The sequence below is a fragment of the Stegodyphus dumicola genome, chromosome 11 (assembly GCF_044657685.1).
Source record: "Stegodyphus dumicola isolate Sdum_Otavi_A_Nest chromosome 11, ASM4465768v1".
In the NCBI taxonomy this organism is placed as follows: Eukaryota; Metazoa; Arthropoda; class Arachnida; order Araneae; family Eresidae; genus Stegodyphus; species Stegodyphus dumicola.
This window is the reverse complement of record NC_140778.1, coordinates 104,962,834-104,978,379: the sequence shown is the minus strand read 5'-3', so window position 1 is coordinate 104,978,379 and position 15,546 is coordinate 104,962,834. Positions and strand designations below refer to the sequence as shown.

General features: G+C 29.6%; 1 protein-coding gene across 3 annotated transcripts in view; it reads left to right on the top strand.

The window, feature by feature from the left end:
• Positions 1–15,546, top strand: part of SH3PX1 (sorting nexin 33-like protein SH3PX1) — a 71,806-nt gene that overhangs the window by 36,770 nt on the left and 19,490 nt on the right. For all 3 annotated transcript variants that reach the window (XM_085827035.1, XM_085827036.1, XM_085827037.1), the window contains 5 exons: positions 373–463; positions 3,141–3,266; positions 5,736–5,850; positions 8,179–8,309; positions 12,567–12,670. In XM_085827035.1, coding sequence (XP_085683161.1) covers positions 373–463; positions 3,141–3,266; positions 5,736–5,850; positions 8,179–8,309; positions 12,567–12,670 — 567 coding nt within the window. The remainder of the gene's footprint in view (positions 1–372; positions 464–3,140; positions 3,267–5,735; positions 5,851–8,178; positions 8,310–12,566; positions 12,671–15,546) is intronic.

Genomic DNA, 15,546 nt, shown 5'->3' with positions numbered 1-15,546 from the left:
AGAATATTTGCTGTAGTGTAGAGTTTTCCTAAGTAATCAAAAAAGTTCAAATCTTCATGTCATGAATCTTGATATTGTGGCAAACAGTTTCCACTTAAAATAAACACTAATTGACATGACACTTTTGTAATTAAATTTATTTTCCTCATTCTCTTATTAATTATTTTTGTTATTATGTCATATTACTTTTTCTTATTTTATGATATTGCAGGCAGATAAAGAAAGAATACTTTAAATTTTAATTATAAAATAATATTACTTGTCGTGAAGGTCATTTTCATTCAAAATGCTGTATTTCCAAATTTTAATGAAATGTGATTTTGACAAATTAGTTCTTATTTTATCAAAATAAAAAAAAAAAATTATCTTTAGGTTTTCTACATTTGTTAAATCTGGTGGTGAAGATTATATTTTAGGAGGAACAAATATAAGTGTGCCTACAGAGCAGTGTATAACAATTCTAGTAAGTATATAACATATATTTTGTAGAACTTTTAATAGCCTACCATAGTATTTCTTAAATATGCATTTCGTAACTTTTCCCAAATTTTCTGTTTTTTTAGTATTTAAGCTATATATGACATAGGCTTTATTAGATAGTGTGTATAAGTAGAATAGATTTTATATAAAAAGAATCTTTTCATTATGTTTATTGAGAATATGATGTTTTATTAAGTATTGAATATACTGTAATTTAGTGTACATTTTAATAGATACACTGTAATTGTTAGTTAGTTCTCAGTTTACCATCAGACATTCCTGTTTACAATAAATACACAGAACCGTAATATAACAACTGAGAGTGCCAGTTAAACCTTTGTCATCATCTTTTCAGAATGAGTGTGTCATAGGTGCATTAAACGTCAACTGTATGTCATGTATGAACTGCTGTTTAAATTGACTGTCAGGACAGGTATACAGTCTTATGTCTGTTATGGTACAATTTATCAAGTCTGCAGAATGTTTACCTTTGCAGCGGCCAAACAGGTGATACAAACTCAAAAACTCTAGAGAAAACCGGCAATTGGTGAAACAGTAAACAAAGTAAACCTTTATGGCAACCCTATAGGCTGACAGGGAGAGACGAGTTTTTCTCCGGCAGTCTAGTCTGTGTAACACTTCAGTCTTGTGCCTTCACCGTGATATGTAAACTTTGGCATCTGTGTCTGTGTAGGGACTGTGGTCTTTCTTAAGCCATTATAATGTATCTATGCTACTTTTCCTTATTAAATCTCATTATTAATGGTATATGCCTATCTCAATTATGATTGCTGTTTTTCTAGGTAATGTTATCAATACTTTTGTAGGCATGTGTTACTCGCACATACCTCACCTTCATTCCTATCTTACACTATCTTTTATTTTTGGTATTTTGTTTCCGAATTAAAGTAGAAATTGTGGATTGAGTAATGTACAGGCATGAAAGTTTTCCGCGTTTTCGCGGAATTCCGCTTTTTTTAACGTCAGCTGGGCTGTTTCTGAGATTGATGCAAAACCGTTGAGAAATCGTGATCGGCAAATGTGTGTGGGGGGAGGGGGGTAAATGGAGGACATTCTCTCTCTCTTCCTCTTTTCTTTGTAAAAAAAAAAAAAACTTTACATCATGCCAGAGATTGCGAAAAAATGCGTTGTTTCACATCAAGGTGAAGTAGGTGGGGCTTATGTGGAGAGGCAGAACAAGATGCATACGAATATCAAATCAAAGAAGAGCAAGCAACCGTCAAATGAGAACTGACTTCAATAATTTCAGAGATCGGTGCTGGCACCATCTGTCGGACATACGGATACCCTACTGATGTTATCCAGAGCACGTGCGAGTTTTAGCGTGTGTAAAGTGGCATACTAAAATTCGGAGCGTAGATCGTTATTTTATTTCTCTTTTGTTTGTTGCTGTAAGTTTTTCAGTATGAATATCTTAAATCCGAATCAAGGGTATCAATGGATTGTGTAAAAGCTGCTGAAAACAAATTGAGACTAGCTCACAAACGGAAATTAGAAAAGTTGGCTGCAAAAGTAGCAAAAAAGAAAAAGCTTTTTCCCTAAAAATTTTTAATCAGGATCGAGTGAGACTGAGACAAAGTAGTTATTTTTTATATTCCTCCTTTAACTATATGCTATTTTGTAACTATATTATCTCACATGACTACTTTTTCTGGTGTTATATGAAGTACTGTTTATTGAAATAAAAGTAAAGATAATTGAAAGCTATAGAACCGTTATATATATATTATTTCTAAAACTTGTCATTGCCTAAAAATAGGCAGTATTATATAACATAAATATGTATATTAGTGTGTTGTAATGTTGTGTACAGTATTCATGTATCAACTGTTAAATTAAATTACATAAAGAGCATCTTAAAGAAGGTTAATGCATTACAATCTCTTGGTGATTTACTTTTTTTTACAAGTGGAAGATAAAATTAATAGCAAAATAGTAAGTACAAGTATTATTTTAGTTTAATTATATGTATATGTTTAATACTTTTTATATTAAAAGGTTGATATTTTATTAAAATGTGTTTTTTTAGGTCGCGCGTGCGCATTTAGTTTTTGTGTCCATGCGTTGTCAGCTTTTTTTGCCAGCTTGCACTTTCATGCCTGAATGTAAATTAACTAAGCTGGCTATTAACTCCATCAGCTGATATGAACATATTGGCATGTTCTCAGCACCTCTGAATACTTTTTTGGCAATATGAGGGTGTATTTCCTGTTGTTTTAGAGGTTTTTATTCATTCCTCGTAGAATTTGGTTAGCGTTGAGGCGAATAATTTGTGTATCATTTAGCAAAACTTTTTTTATACTTCAAATGGCAAGGAGAATATAGTGATAAAAGTTTTCAAATTAATACTGAACTACCCGAGTGTTCTTATAATATATGAAAAACTGGAAAAGTTGCACCACAAGCTTGATGTATGTGAATTTTTCCAAAGTTAGGCTTAGTAGTGCAAATTTTCATCCCAACAAGATGGCACATCCTATTAGCGAGCTGTTCGAAGAGAACGATTGAGTTTCTGAGGCATCTGTCATAAAAGAGTTAATGTAGTTATTTTAGTAAAAACTGATAATAATATAGAATGAGTTTTATTAACCAAAATTATGTTTTAAAATGCTTTATTTAAATAATTTTTTATTTTACAGGAGCAAAATGGTGAAATTATGTGGTTGGATAGTCCATCTCCTTACACATGTTCAGTAGCACATCCAAATAAAAAGAGTAAATTAAAAGGTTTAAAAAGTTTCATAGCATATCAACTTATTCCATCTGTAAGTACCTTTTTTAGTAAACGTTTTATAGCTTTTATAAAGCACATTGCTAGTTCATTTTTAAAAAACTCAGGTTTGTTGTAATTTATATTTAAAAGGAACTTATCATTATAAAATATATAATTTGGGTGGGGGGACGAACATAAATTGATGTAGATTTAATATAAAATTGTTTTGAGAGTAATGGGCATAGGTTTGTCTTCTTTGGGGGAAGAGCATTTGTGCCCCCTCCCCAAAAGATGCTGTCAAAATTCTGGTATTTTAATGATTTTTTTCATTCGATTTCTTCCACCCCGCCCCCCAATCGGTAAATTGCACTATGTTCATTTTTTCTCTTAGCATGCTGATTCATTTTCTTACTTATTTAATTACAAGTTTCACTTTCTCATTTTCTGGAATATTTTCAACACCCATGGACAGAGATTCTTTTTTTTATTTATTTTCTGTAATTTATTCAAGTCTTTGTTTACCATTTGGTAGATTAAGCACTTTCAGAAAACTCTTTTGATGCTGATTTTAATTTATGCAATCATTCATTGAAATAGATATTTTAAGAGATTGTATAGTTCACCATTTTAATACATTTAATAACAATTTTAATGTTTAATACAAAATTTCGGTACTTCACACCGTGCAGTATGTATTTGTTTCTTAATAATTTGACAGTCAAAAGGTTGATTTAAAACAAAACTTGGATTTCAGAGTTAGGGTCAGTGTTATTGTCCTTCAGTGTTTAAATAAAGTTCAGTTAATCCAGGATTTACTGTACGTACTTCTTCTGTAATGTGTATTTTTCCTGCCTTACTGTCAAAAGTAGCTTTGCAAGTTATCTGATATCAGTATTTTTTATTTTAGATAAACAGTTTATATTATATTTAGATTTCTCAAGTTGTATAAAAGAATGTTTTTACATAGAGACAATAAGTAACAAATTTAGAACCAATTCCACAAAGACGCAAAAGAAGTGAAATTCAATACCATTAAATTTCAAAATTCACTATAAATATGTAAAATTAACCAAAAGTCAAAAAAATTAAAGAAATGTGAAATACTAAAAATCAAAAAATACAAAAACGACAATAAATACACAGAAAGAGGAATGCCGTCAAATCTGATGAAACGTCATCAAAAGGAGGTACATCAGACTCAGTTGACCCCCCCCCCCCCATGTTGAAAACTACTTCATTTCTGTTAACCAGAATTAACTGGTGATCCATTCTAAATGATTTAATTGTACCCGAAAGTTAATTTCTAGTATATTTTGTACTTCTACAATTTAATTTTAATCTTTTATTTACTTTATTTAATACTGGGATTTTTTCATATGGATGTCATTAGTGTATTTATCTAACATATTGCCTATTCGTCCACTGCATGTTTTATATTCATAGTCTCAGTTTTTTTACTGCTACATTAATTTCAATTTTAAAAAAGGGGAGGAGTTCAATATTTTCAGATGAACTGTTACAGTTAAATAACTTAGAATGGTTCATCAGCTAATTTTGGATAATAGAAACACAGTGGGAGAGGGTTTCAATTCAGTGTAATGTAAATCCTCTTAATAATGCTATAACAGATTTCATTATTCCTCTTCCCCCCCTTTTTTTTTAAATCAAAAGGGGCTTTGTTCCTGACAGCCTGTTGTTTTCATTTTGCGATTTTGCGTTGGTTTACTATAAATGACAGTTTCACTTTTCAAATTGTTGCCACCAAATGTTAGACCCCTGCATTATATTTGAAGAAATTAAATAATGAAAAATCTGCATAAATGTATGTATATTTCTCGCATTGTGATAAAACAACAGTGCATAGAGCCATCGAATTTTGAAGGACATAATCCTACTACAAATATGGGCATGTGGAAGACCAAATCTGGAATTTGTTTTATTATTGATTTCATATTTTGTAAAACTTTAACAAATTTTTGATTAACAAACTCAAGAATTTCAAAGCGAGCAATGGCAATGTTGTACAGAAAAAACACTTTTTCTTCCAGCGCGTGAGACTGCGTATCGGAAATTCTAAAGATATGCTGTATTTAAAACTATTTTGCGATATTGTTCTTGAACTGAATTTTATGGTTTAAGAATGAAGAACATGATATTTAATAAATAAAGGTAACAGACAAAATGTTTAAAAAAAATTTTTTTTAAAGCCCCTTTCGACGGAATTTAAAATCTGAAAACTTTCAGATTTGTATCTTATTTAATTTGAGGTTTTAAGCATTTCACATTTCTTTAACTCTTCTGACTTTTGGTTAATTTTACATATTTATAGGGAATTCTGAAATTTAATGGCAATGAATTTCACTTCTTTTGGGTCTTTATGAAATTGATTCTAAATTTCTTACTTATTGTCTATTAATTTTCAGCAGGGGAACTTGGATAACTTGATTTTGCTTTAAAATAATAATTTGGTATAATGTGTATATATATATATATTGTATGATTTATATTTTTCTGTTTTCAGTTTAATAATATAGCAGTTAGTCGAAGATACAAACATTTTGATTGGTTGCATGAGAGACTAGAAGAAAAATTTTCCTTAATTCCTATACCACCTCTTCCTGATAAACAAATATCAGGTATATCTAAATTCATTTTTATTATTAATATGTTATCTGCATCAGAAATTTTGACCTCAATAACTGAAATTTTTACCTGTTAAAATTTTTCACCTTAAACCTTTGTGTATGTTTTAATTTTTTTTTTAATATAATGTTTCCAAATTTTTTGCTATTTTATGTTTGTCACCATTCTGCTGTAAAATTACAATTAACATAGATCTTTATAAAAAAAAAAATAATAAATTTTATTGAAAGAAAAACATCATAAGCAATTATAATTTCTCATAATTATAATAAACTCATAAGCATTTATAATTTATGTCAAGTATGCGAAATAGATAGACATGAGAATGAAAATGTTTCACTATTAAATATCTTATAGAAACTTTAACATTTTTGTAATTTTTTTTTTTTCATTACTTTTACAAGTGAGTGAAAAATGTGTATTAACAGCAAATTTGCAACAAATGTATTTGAAATTAAGTTAATGTTTTGTTGCATTTTAAAATTATTAATTGATTTCTAACGGAAACTGAATAGTTGTTTTAAAATTTACAATTTATGACTAGAACTTGCATTTACTTATGCATTCTCTTCCTTATCCAAAGTTAGTGATACCAGTGAAATACATAATGGCTGCCCAGACAGGATAGTGGGTAATGATGGTGACTGCTATACAGAAGAGCCTGAGTTCAAATTCCGGAGAAGGCATAGATGTTTATAAGTGTATAGTGTCTGTGAGGCAAAGGGGCATTAAAACACACACTGAGCTGAAATCCTCCCAAGAGATTGGTTGTAGAGAAAGATAGTTGGGAGGCCCTCAGACCGCACCCTCCATGGTGTTCTTCCTCAGAATTCAGTCCAAGGTGGAAACTTAGCAATTTTAACAAAGCCTGGCAATGCTTAATATGCCTATTAGGATGCATGGGTACCGGCCATGCTTCAGCCTATACTTGTAATAAATAACATCTGGAACATGAAACAAACTAAAACACTTTTAGGTCTTTGTTTTCTGATAATTTACAAGACCTAGAATATGAATTAATCACTACTGCTTTTAGTAACGAAAACATTTTCTCTTAGTAGAGCTGCTTTGCCTAGACATGTGTGGAGTCATTAGGTATTTGTCAGAGCAAGAAACATGAAAAATCAGTAGTGTCATTGCTTGGTTTTTAGCTCTGAAATTGCTGATTTCAAGCCAGACATGTTTCCCAATTATGTTACAAAAGCATGCAGTAAGGAAGGAAGAAATTCTGTACATATTCTTCCAAGTCATTGCTTCTTTCTTATTTTATGGTTACCATGTTTAAGAACAGTCCATTGTCTGGTTTTAAATGAACTCGCTCAGTTATTTTAGTATGTATTCTTAAGGTGTTCTAATGTAGTTGATGTATATCAAATTATTTAACAAAAACTAGAGACAAATTAAAGTACTGAAGAATAAGCTATTTCGTTGTTAAAATCAAATAATTCAGTGCACCAGACCTTTTATACCAAAATTTAACCATATTTATCAAATCAGAATATTTATCAAAATAACACAAATTCAATAAGCGATTTTAATTTCCTTCAACATTAATTCAGCTAGGTGTGAAAGAATATTGAATTGAACTGCACCACAATCATAGATACGATGTACTTGCAAACTCTCATACTTTAGCCGAGTAACATTTAAACAGTTTGAACTTAATTAACATCTTCTGAAATAGATTAATTGAACATGACAGGGAAAAGAACACTAATAAATATGGAAACTGGTTAGTTAACAATGAAATCCTTTAACTTTTGATTCACCTCGTATACTTTTAGAAACAAATTTCAAGTTCACCATTATCATATATTTTGTATAAACATTTCTGTTTTATACTCAAGAGGGTGGCTGTTTGGTTTGAAGTAATCAAGCAAATTTCATATTCATATATTCTTCCTAAATTCTTTCAAAGTATGTGGTATATATGCAGCTTGAAGCAAAAGTGTTGTAATATGCATGGCTAATTATGATTCAGTTCATTCATTTGATCATTATTTTTAATGTAATGCTGGTGTTTTATAAAATGGAAAGTTTTCTTATGAAATTGTATTTCAAATCCTACTTATGTTTTAGAATTTAATTATTTTCTATACTGGATTCAAATGCACTAAGTACATGTGTACATGAGCTTGCAAGAGTTGTTTTTCACCAAGCTGTTTCAGAAAGTAGTTATGTCATGAATCAAGTTCAACTTTGATTTTTAGATTTATTGTAATCATTATGGCAAAGAATTTGTAATTAAAGAAGTCAATTTCTGTAATGTAGTATGCTAAGAAATACAAGTTTTTTCAGAATGTATAATTTTGTGTTTCAAGGGCGATACCAGCAAGATTTTATTGATCATCGAATGAATCAGCTTCAGATGTGGGTAAACAGAATATGTCGACATCCTGTTCTGTCGCAAAGTGAAGTTTGGATGCACTTTTTAACTTGTACTGATGAAAAGGTATGACCACATTTTTCCCTTCTTATTTTCTATGTTTTTCTTATAATAGTATATATGTATGTATGTGTGTGTACGTATTTTGCATTTATTTAGATTTCATACTGAATATAGGCAAAGTACTTTTAGGCTATGTGTGTGAAACAAAGGATGCCTTCATGGAGGACTCTCTCATAAAATCTTGGTTGTATTTAAATTATTTATGGAGAAGACCTCTTATAGCTACCTCATTCAGTGACCCGACTAATGGTCAAATGATTAAGACTGCTGAATACTAGGGGCTCAACCTAAGTTTGATCCCAAGCAAATGGGCTAGTTGCATGGTTGGTTTCCATGGTTTCTCCACGTGAAACATAAATACAAACCAATTTTCCTTAGAAAGGTCCTCCACAAAGTCATTCCTCATCTTAGACAGATAGCTATCATGTGATTTGCCATATTCAAATAAACTTAATTAGCCATTCTACTCAGCTACCAGGAAAATTTGTAATGAATTACCAATCATTCAAGATTTTAGTCTTTCAGCCATTGGGGGTTTAGTGTAACAATGAATTAAGTTAAAACAATAATCCTTGGGGGAAGAGTGCCAATATTTTGCTTGAGTATTTTTTTAATTAATGAAGTAGATTTTAATAATTTTTTCTTAACTAATTTTGACAACTTATTATTTTGCCTTAAACTTGTATTCTTTACCTTTTTACAAAGGTCTTTTGATTTTTATATTAAGATGTGCACTTTTTTTACTTCCTTGCACGAAGTAAAAAGGAAGTATTGTAATCGCGAAAAGTTTCAGGCAGCATATTTCAATGAAAGTATCCATTTTGACCGCTATCGAAGGCAATTTAATGATGTTTTTGCGTGATATCTGTACGTAAGGACAGAATAAAATACTCATTTCCTTCAAAAAAAATTATAAAACTGTTTTAAAATTAATTCTGAAGAGAATTTTTTGTGGCGTCTGTACGAACATATGTAGGTACGTGCGTATCTTGCATAACTCAAAAACGAGTAGCCTCAGAACGTCGAAATTTTGTATATAGGACTGCTATAACATGTAGATGTGCACCTCGTATTTTGGTTGCAATCGGACGCACCAAACATATATAAATATATTTATATATATATCCACTCTGTTACCCGGCTCGGTGATCTCAGTTTCTTTACTCTTATATGTTTGTAAATTGTACATTTTTTGCTTTAAAAATGGTTGAATTATGTTGTTTTTATCTTTCGGTCAAGGATTTTATGCCTTTAGTAAATCTGTGTGCAATATTTTTAGAATTATCAGCAATTTAAAGTTGTTTAATTGCCGCTAAGCCTGTTTTTAATGGCAGCCATTGATGTTTACATTTGAAACAGGAGACTAGTGGATTTGTTGCCAATCTAGAGAAACTTAGCTTCACAACAACAAAGATAACGCATTCATTTATTATTGCCAATTAAATCATGCTTAATTCTTTCTGGAATTTTTTCGAGGAAATAAGTGTTTAAGATTTACTTCGTAATTTTTAACATAGATATTTTGAGTTTTTATGCATTTTGCCTTCTCGCGAAGTGAGAACTGAATTAATTAAATGAGAAATACTCAATCGTCTGTGAAGAACTGTTTCTTTTTTGTTTTGTTTGCTTAATTTCTTTTATACATCATTCTAGCTTTATTATAGTATTTGAATAGAACATGTGGCAACGATTAGATAATTCTATTCTTTAAATGATATAAATTTTGTGCATTATGATTTATAATATGAATGAAATATATACGTTAACTGTTATATAATTATTGGATTATATAACAGTTAACTTAGTTTGCATTATATAATTATTATATAAGTTAACTGTTATATAATTATTAATACTGTTAAGTGAATCTAGCGCCAGAGTGTCGCTATGGTAAACAAATACTAGAGTGAATTTTAAAGAATGCATTTATTCTATTGTAGTTTATGCGCTGTCGGTGAAGTAGATTTAATTCAATCCAATAAGTTTAAATGAAATGCAAGAAATGATGTGTATAATTTAATATTCCAATACAAGGAAGTCATGTGGTGTACACATCAGATTTTTTTATTCTGGACGTTCATTATCCAGAATGATCTTTAATTCAGACCTCAAAGCCACAAACTTACGCATGCGCATAAAGCCAGTAAAGTGTTTACACATGTGCGCTTCCGATAGTGAAGAAAGTGATAGAGAGGTTATTGAAAACGAAAAAATTTCTACTAAGAACATATAGTCAATTTGAGTTTCAGAAAGCAGCACGTCCTTTTACTCTGTATCACATGAAGAACATCAGTAAAACAAAAAGACGAAAGTAAAAGTCAGGTGGCTATCATCAGTCGACGGAAAAGGCGAGTGTCTGATCGAAGGTCCAAATCAGAGAACTGAAGGATCTAGTATAAGTAAAAAATGCTACCAAAAAAATTTCGATGGTATTCTCGACACAGCAGTTACAGGATTTGAACAGTGGAACTTTGTAAATGAACAAGAAATTATGTCTGTTTATAAAAGAGATAATTAAAGAGAAAGTATTAGCGCAAAAAACGAAGCAACTTGAACAACTTACATTGAAAGGAATATTTAATAAAGTAAACAAATAAGATTGCTGAATACTGAAAACTTAAAATAAATATTAAGCTTTTAAAAAAAAAAAAAAAAAAGTATACCCTTTAGATCATAATTGCTCTTTATTTCAGAAATTATGGTTTCATATTTTTAATTTTATAATTTCTGCATGCCATCTTACCAGATTTAAACTGATGATCTATAATCCAGAATCGCCGAAGTCCCGACAAATCCGGATTACGGACTTTGTACTGTAGTAATAAGCGTTGGTTACAAAAGTGCAACTTAATGAAACTTCAAAATATGCTATTCAAAAAAGGTATTTTTAAAGTATTTGTCCTAAAAAAATCATTTCTGCTTCCAGAGTCTTCATAAAAGAGATTAATTTACTTTCAATAAAATTCAGTTAGTTTACCATTAAATTTTGTTCTTTACTGCATCTAATCAAATCAAGGAAACTCGCAATTACCTATTTATGATCAAACGTTTTTATAACTTTACCTAAAAAGAATGTACAAATTATTTGTTTTAAGTGTTTGACAAAATTGTCTTTCTCTTGTTGTCAGAATTTGATATAAATTTCAATTAATTATATGAAAATTTTTCTGTTTTCATGAAAATATTGTATTGCTTATCAAAAAAACTAAATCTAGAATGAAAACAGAATCTTTCATATTTGAAATATTCACAGATAATACCTTTTTGTAAATAATACTCTATACAATTTGCATACAGAACTTGATGTAATTTACGAAATATGGTTTCTTTATTGCCTACAATCAAATATTAATATTTAGGTATAAATGGCTAGTAAATTTTTATACAAGCAAGTTCTAAATTTCAGAATTGTAGAACTCTTTTTAGCTTTGTAGAAGTAAATAAAAATTTACTATAATTAAATTATTATACTTAACTGAGCTGTTTTAAAAAGCATTTACATTACTTTATTTTGTTTTTGATTAAATATGATGTTAACACCTTGATGATGCCAAGTGGTGTCGGTCATTAATAAGCTGGGAGAATTAATCAAAATGTTAGAGCTTACTCCAACCATACAACATTTCAAAGTCTTTATTCCCACTTTTTTTTTTTTTTTTTTTTTTTTTTTTTCAATCTAATACATTGATATATCTATATATAACAGATAACTAGGCCCATCAGTGATCAAGCAGTGAAGTCACTGAACACTGGCAATTCAGTCTGAGGTTCGAATCCTGCGAACAGACTGGCTGCATGGGCGTTTTTGTTGTTTTCCCCATGTGTAACATGTATAAGAGCCAGTTTCTCTTAGAAAGTCCTCCAGGAAGGCATTCCTTCCCTTAGGCAGATAGCCCTTGAACATTGGCTGTATTCACGTAAACCAAACCATGGTAGGTAACTATGATTTTCCCTAAATTTTTATGTACAGGAGTACTAACAGTTTTATTTTTATTTCATTGCCTTTTTAGCCACGATCACACCTCCTGTATTAGGCCACATGTTTCATAATTTATTGCATTTTGTCATGTCTGCATTTACTATGCTAAGTTATCGATTGTTTTCATAAGCAAATGTATATTTTTAAATTGATTTAATGAATTATTTTACATGATTTCAAATATAACTTTCAGTTTTCTTTTGACTATTGTTAAATAAAATAATTCAATAATAATATTTTTCTGTTATTATTTAGAATTTAAGTGTGAATTTTTATTTTAGAGATGGAAAACGGGTAAACGAAATGCTGAAAAAGACAAATTAATAGGTGGTTCTTTTTTCCATGCTATTTCAACACCATCTTCACCTTTGGATAATTCAGTTGTGTGAGTATATAAAATAGATTATTTCTTTTTGAATTTTATAAAAAATTTTCCTGTTATTTTGTTAAACAAAAATATTTTTTAAGGGCATCTTATAGTTTTTAATGGCAAAGTTCCTAGTATTGTTATAGTTTATGCTTCTCTTAAAAGTTTTTCTTGCTATTTTTTCATGCAAAGAATTACTGTATGATTCTAGTTTAGGTGAAAGAAATAGCTGTTAATTTTATTTTCTAGTGCTAAGAATGGTTGACACTATTTAATATTAAAATGCTACTCCATTTAATATTAAATAGTAAATAGCTTTTGAATTTGTATTTAATGATGTAAATATTTAATTATTTTTTAAACCCCATGAAATTTAAATTACATAAAAAATAATTTAATTTTGGTCGCAATTTATTCTTATTTTCAATTTTTTTTTAAATATTACTTTGTGGAAATAATGAATCTTATATGTATTATTAAAATAAAACACTTTGAATGATCAATCTGCTGTGGATATTGCTTAATAGTCAGGGTTAATTTCCTTGTTAGTAATAACTTTTTCACTGTATCGTTACTAAGAAAGTCAAATGAATTATGATTTTCAGCAAATAGTACTTTTATTATAAGAAAGGCATATCTGAAAGTAAAAATTAATCTTTGAGCAAATGTGGTAGCATATTTTCTTCACTGCCATATGTGTTTCCATTCCATGTTTGACTGTAATGTATGTAGATGGTATGTTGCTTGGGGAATCTTTAATTAGATAGTTTGCTATTGAAAGTCTTTGTTCTGTTTAGAATTATGATATTTTAATTTGTTTCTAGGTTTTTAAGTATTAGAAACTAGTAACACATTTAATGTGTCGTCAATACCTTACCAAAAAAAAAAGGGGGCGGGACAGTTATATATCTCTCGTTCTAATGGACCAATTGTCAAAATTTAACTTGCGTTTTCCATAGCTCGAAAGTGTGACTTAGGATACATATTATACATAGCATTGTTCAAGCATAGGTGTTTTGACTCAAAATCAGACTTTTTCTGAAATAACATACCAATTCCTCCCCCCCCCCCATATTTCGATTCTATGACTCAAAAACAAACAACAACAAAAAAGCCAACAAAGTGCGAAGTTTTTGTAAAAATCACACGAGTAGTTTTTAAAAAATTAGCTCTCAACATTTTAGCTTCTCCATGTTAATTGAATTTAGTATTCATTTATTAATATCTCTTTTTTTTTTATTAAACTAATTCGATTCTTTTCACATTTTAAAATTTACATTCATTCCAAATAAAATTCGGCCATTTTCTGCGATTTATTTTTAAATAATTTTTATAATAATTATTATGAAATTACTATAATTCTAATCTTTTTTAAAAAATTCAAAAAAAATTTAGAATTGTAATTGATAAAATTTTTACCATCATTTTAAAGTAGATATATTTCTAAGCATACCTGCAACAAATTAGTTTTTTTATACAAAATTTCCTAAAATATGCTTGAATTTACATAGAGGCGCATTTTGAAATTTAGCATATTTGTTATAAGCGATAATAATGCCAAATGTGGTTTATGCACTGTGTTAAAATTATTTGAAAGTATGAACAATGACTTTTTTTTCTTCTTTTGTACAATGAAAAAAAGGAAAGGTAAATATGTTGCTATAAATTAAGAAGTTAGCCAAATGAATTATTCTTGGCACAAACTGAAAAAAATGGAACAAGATAAATTTTGAAATTTCTCACCAAAAATTACTACATTTGGTACTTTTCCATTTCGCCGGCGCAAATCTCACCAAGCAGACTTTATTGACGACAACACACAGTATATACATAAAGAATGTTAGTTCTAAGAAATTTTTATTTTGAAGGTATGAACATTTTAATATCGCTTAAAATTTTGTAAAAAGGCATTAATTTAAGAATTTACTATGCTTTCATGGTAAAACACCCTGATTCGCAGTTTCTTATCATGTGACTCCAAGTGATCTCATCTCACGTAAACTACACTACAAAAACCTAATTCTCTCAGTAATTATCTACATTAATTTCAAGTTAAATCTTAATTTGGAATACAAGTTTAAATGCAAGAATTATTTCAATTCGTACAAATAGCTTACTCCGAAATTATGTAAACCGCAGTGCTTTGCTAGTGCATTCTCATTAGAATTGATGAATTTAACCCTTGACTTTGCCTTTTCTATAATTTCGCCTTCGGGTGAGTGGTGTGATTGCATCCTAATTGACTTAATTACCGCGAATGGCCTTAGGGTATAAAATTGAATTCTGGGTAAAAATTCTATGTAATTGTATACCAGTATTGAAAGAAATAATCAATCTGATAAGAAATGGCTGCGACTTGTTTTGAAAATGAGGTGTAAAAGATTACCAGCGAGGCTGTTTTGTTTGGTATCGGTTGTACAATTTTTGGCGACTATCACTTGCACAGGCAAAGTGGAAAAGTACCCTTTAATACCTAGGCATAATTTGAATCGTAGAATCGAAATATGGGAAAAAAATTGGTATGTTATTTCAGGACCCATGTTAGATTAATGCTTTGCAGTCAAAAGTCATTAATCCGGACACGTCGGGACTTCGGCAATTCCGGATTATTGATTTTTCCGGATCAGTTTAAACCTGGTAAGATGGCATGCAGAAATTTAAAATTAAAAATATGAAACCGTAATTTATGAAATAAAGAACAATTGTGATCAAAAGGGTATCAAAAAAATAATAATAACATTTGTTTACTTTATTAAACATTTCTTTCAATGTAAGTTGTTTAAGTTGCTTCGTTTTATGTGATAATACTTTCTCTTAAATTCTATAAACAGACATAATTTCTTCTTCAGTTACAAAGTTCCACTGTTAAAGTCCTATAATTGCTGTATCGAGAA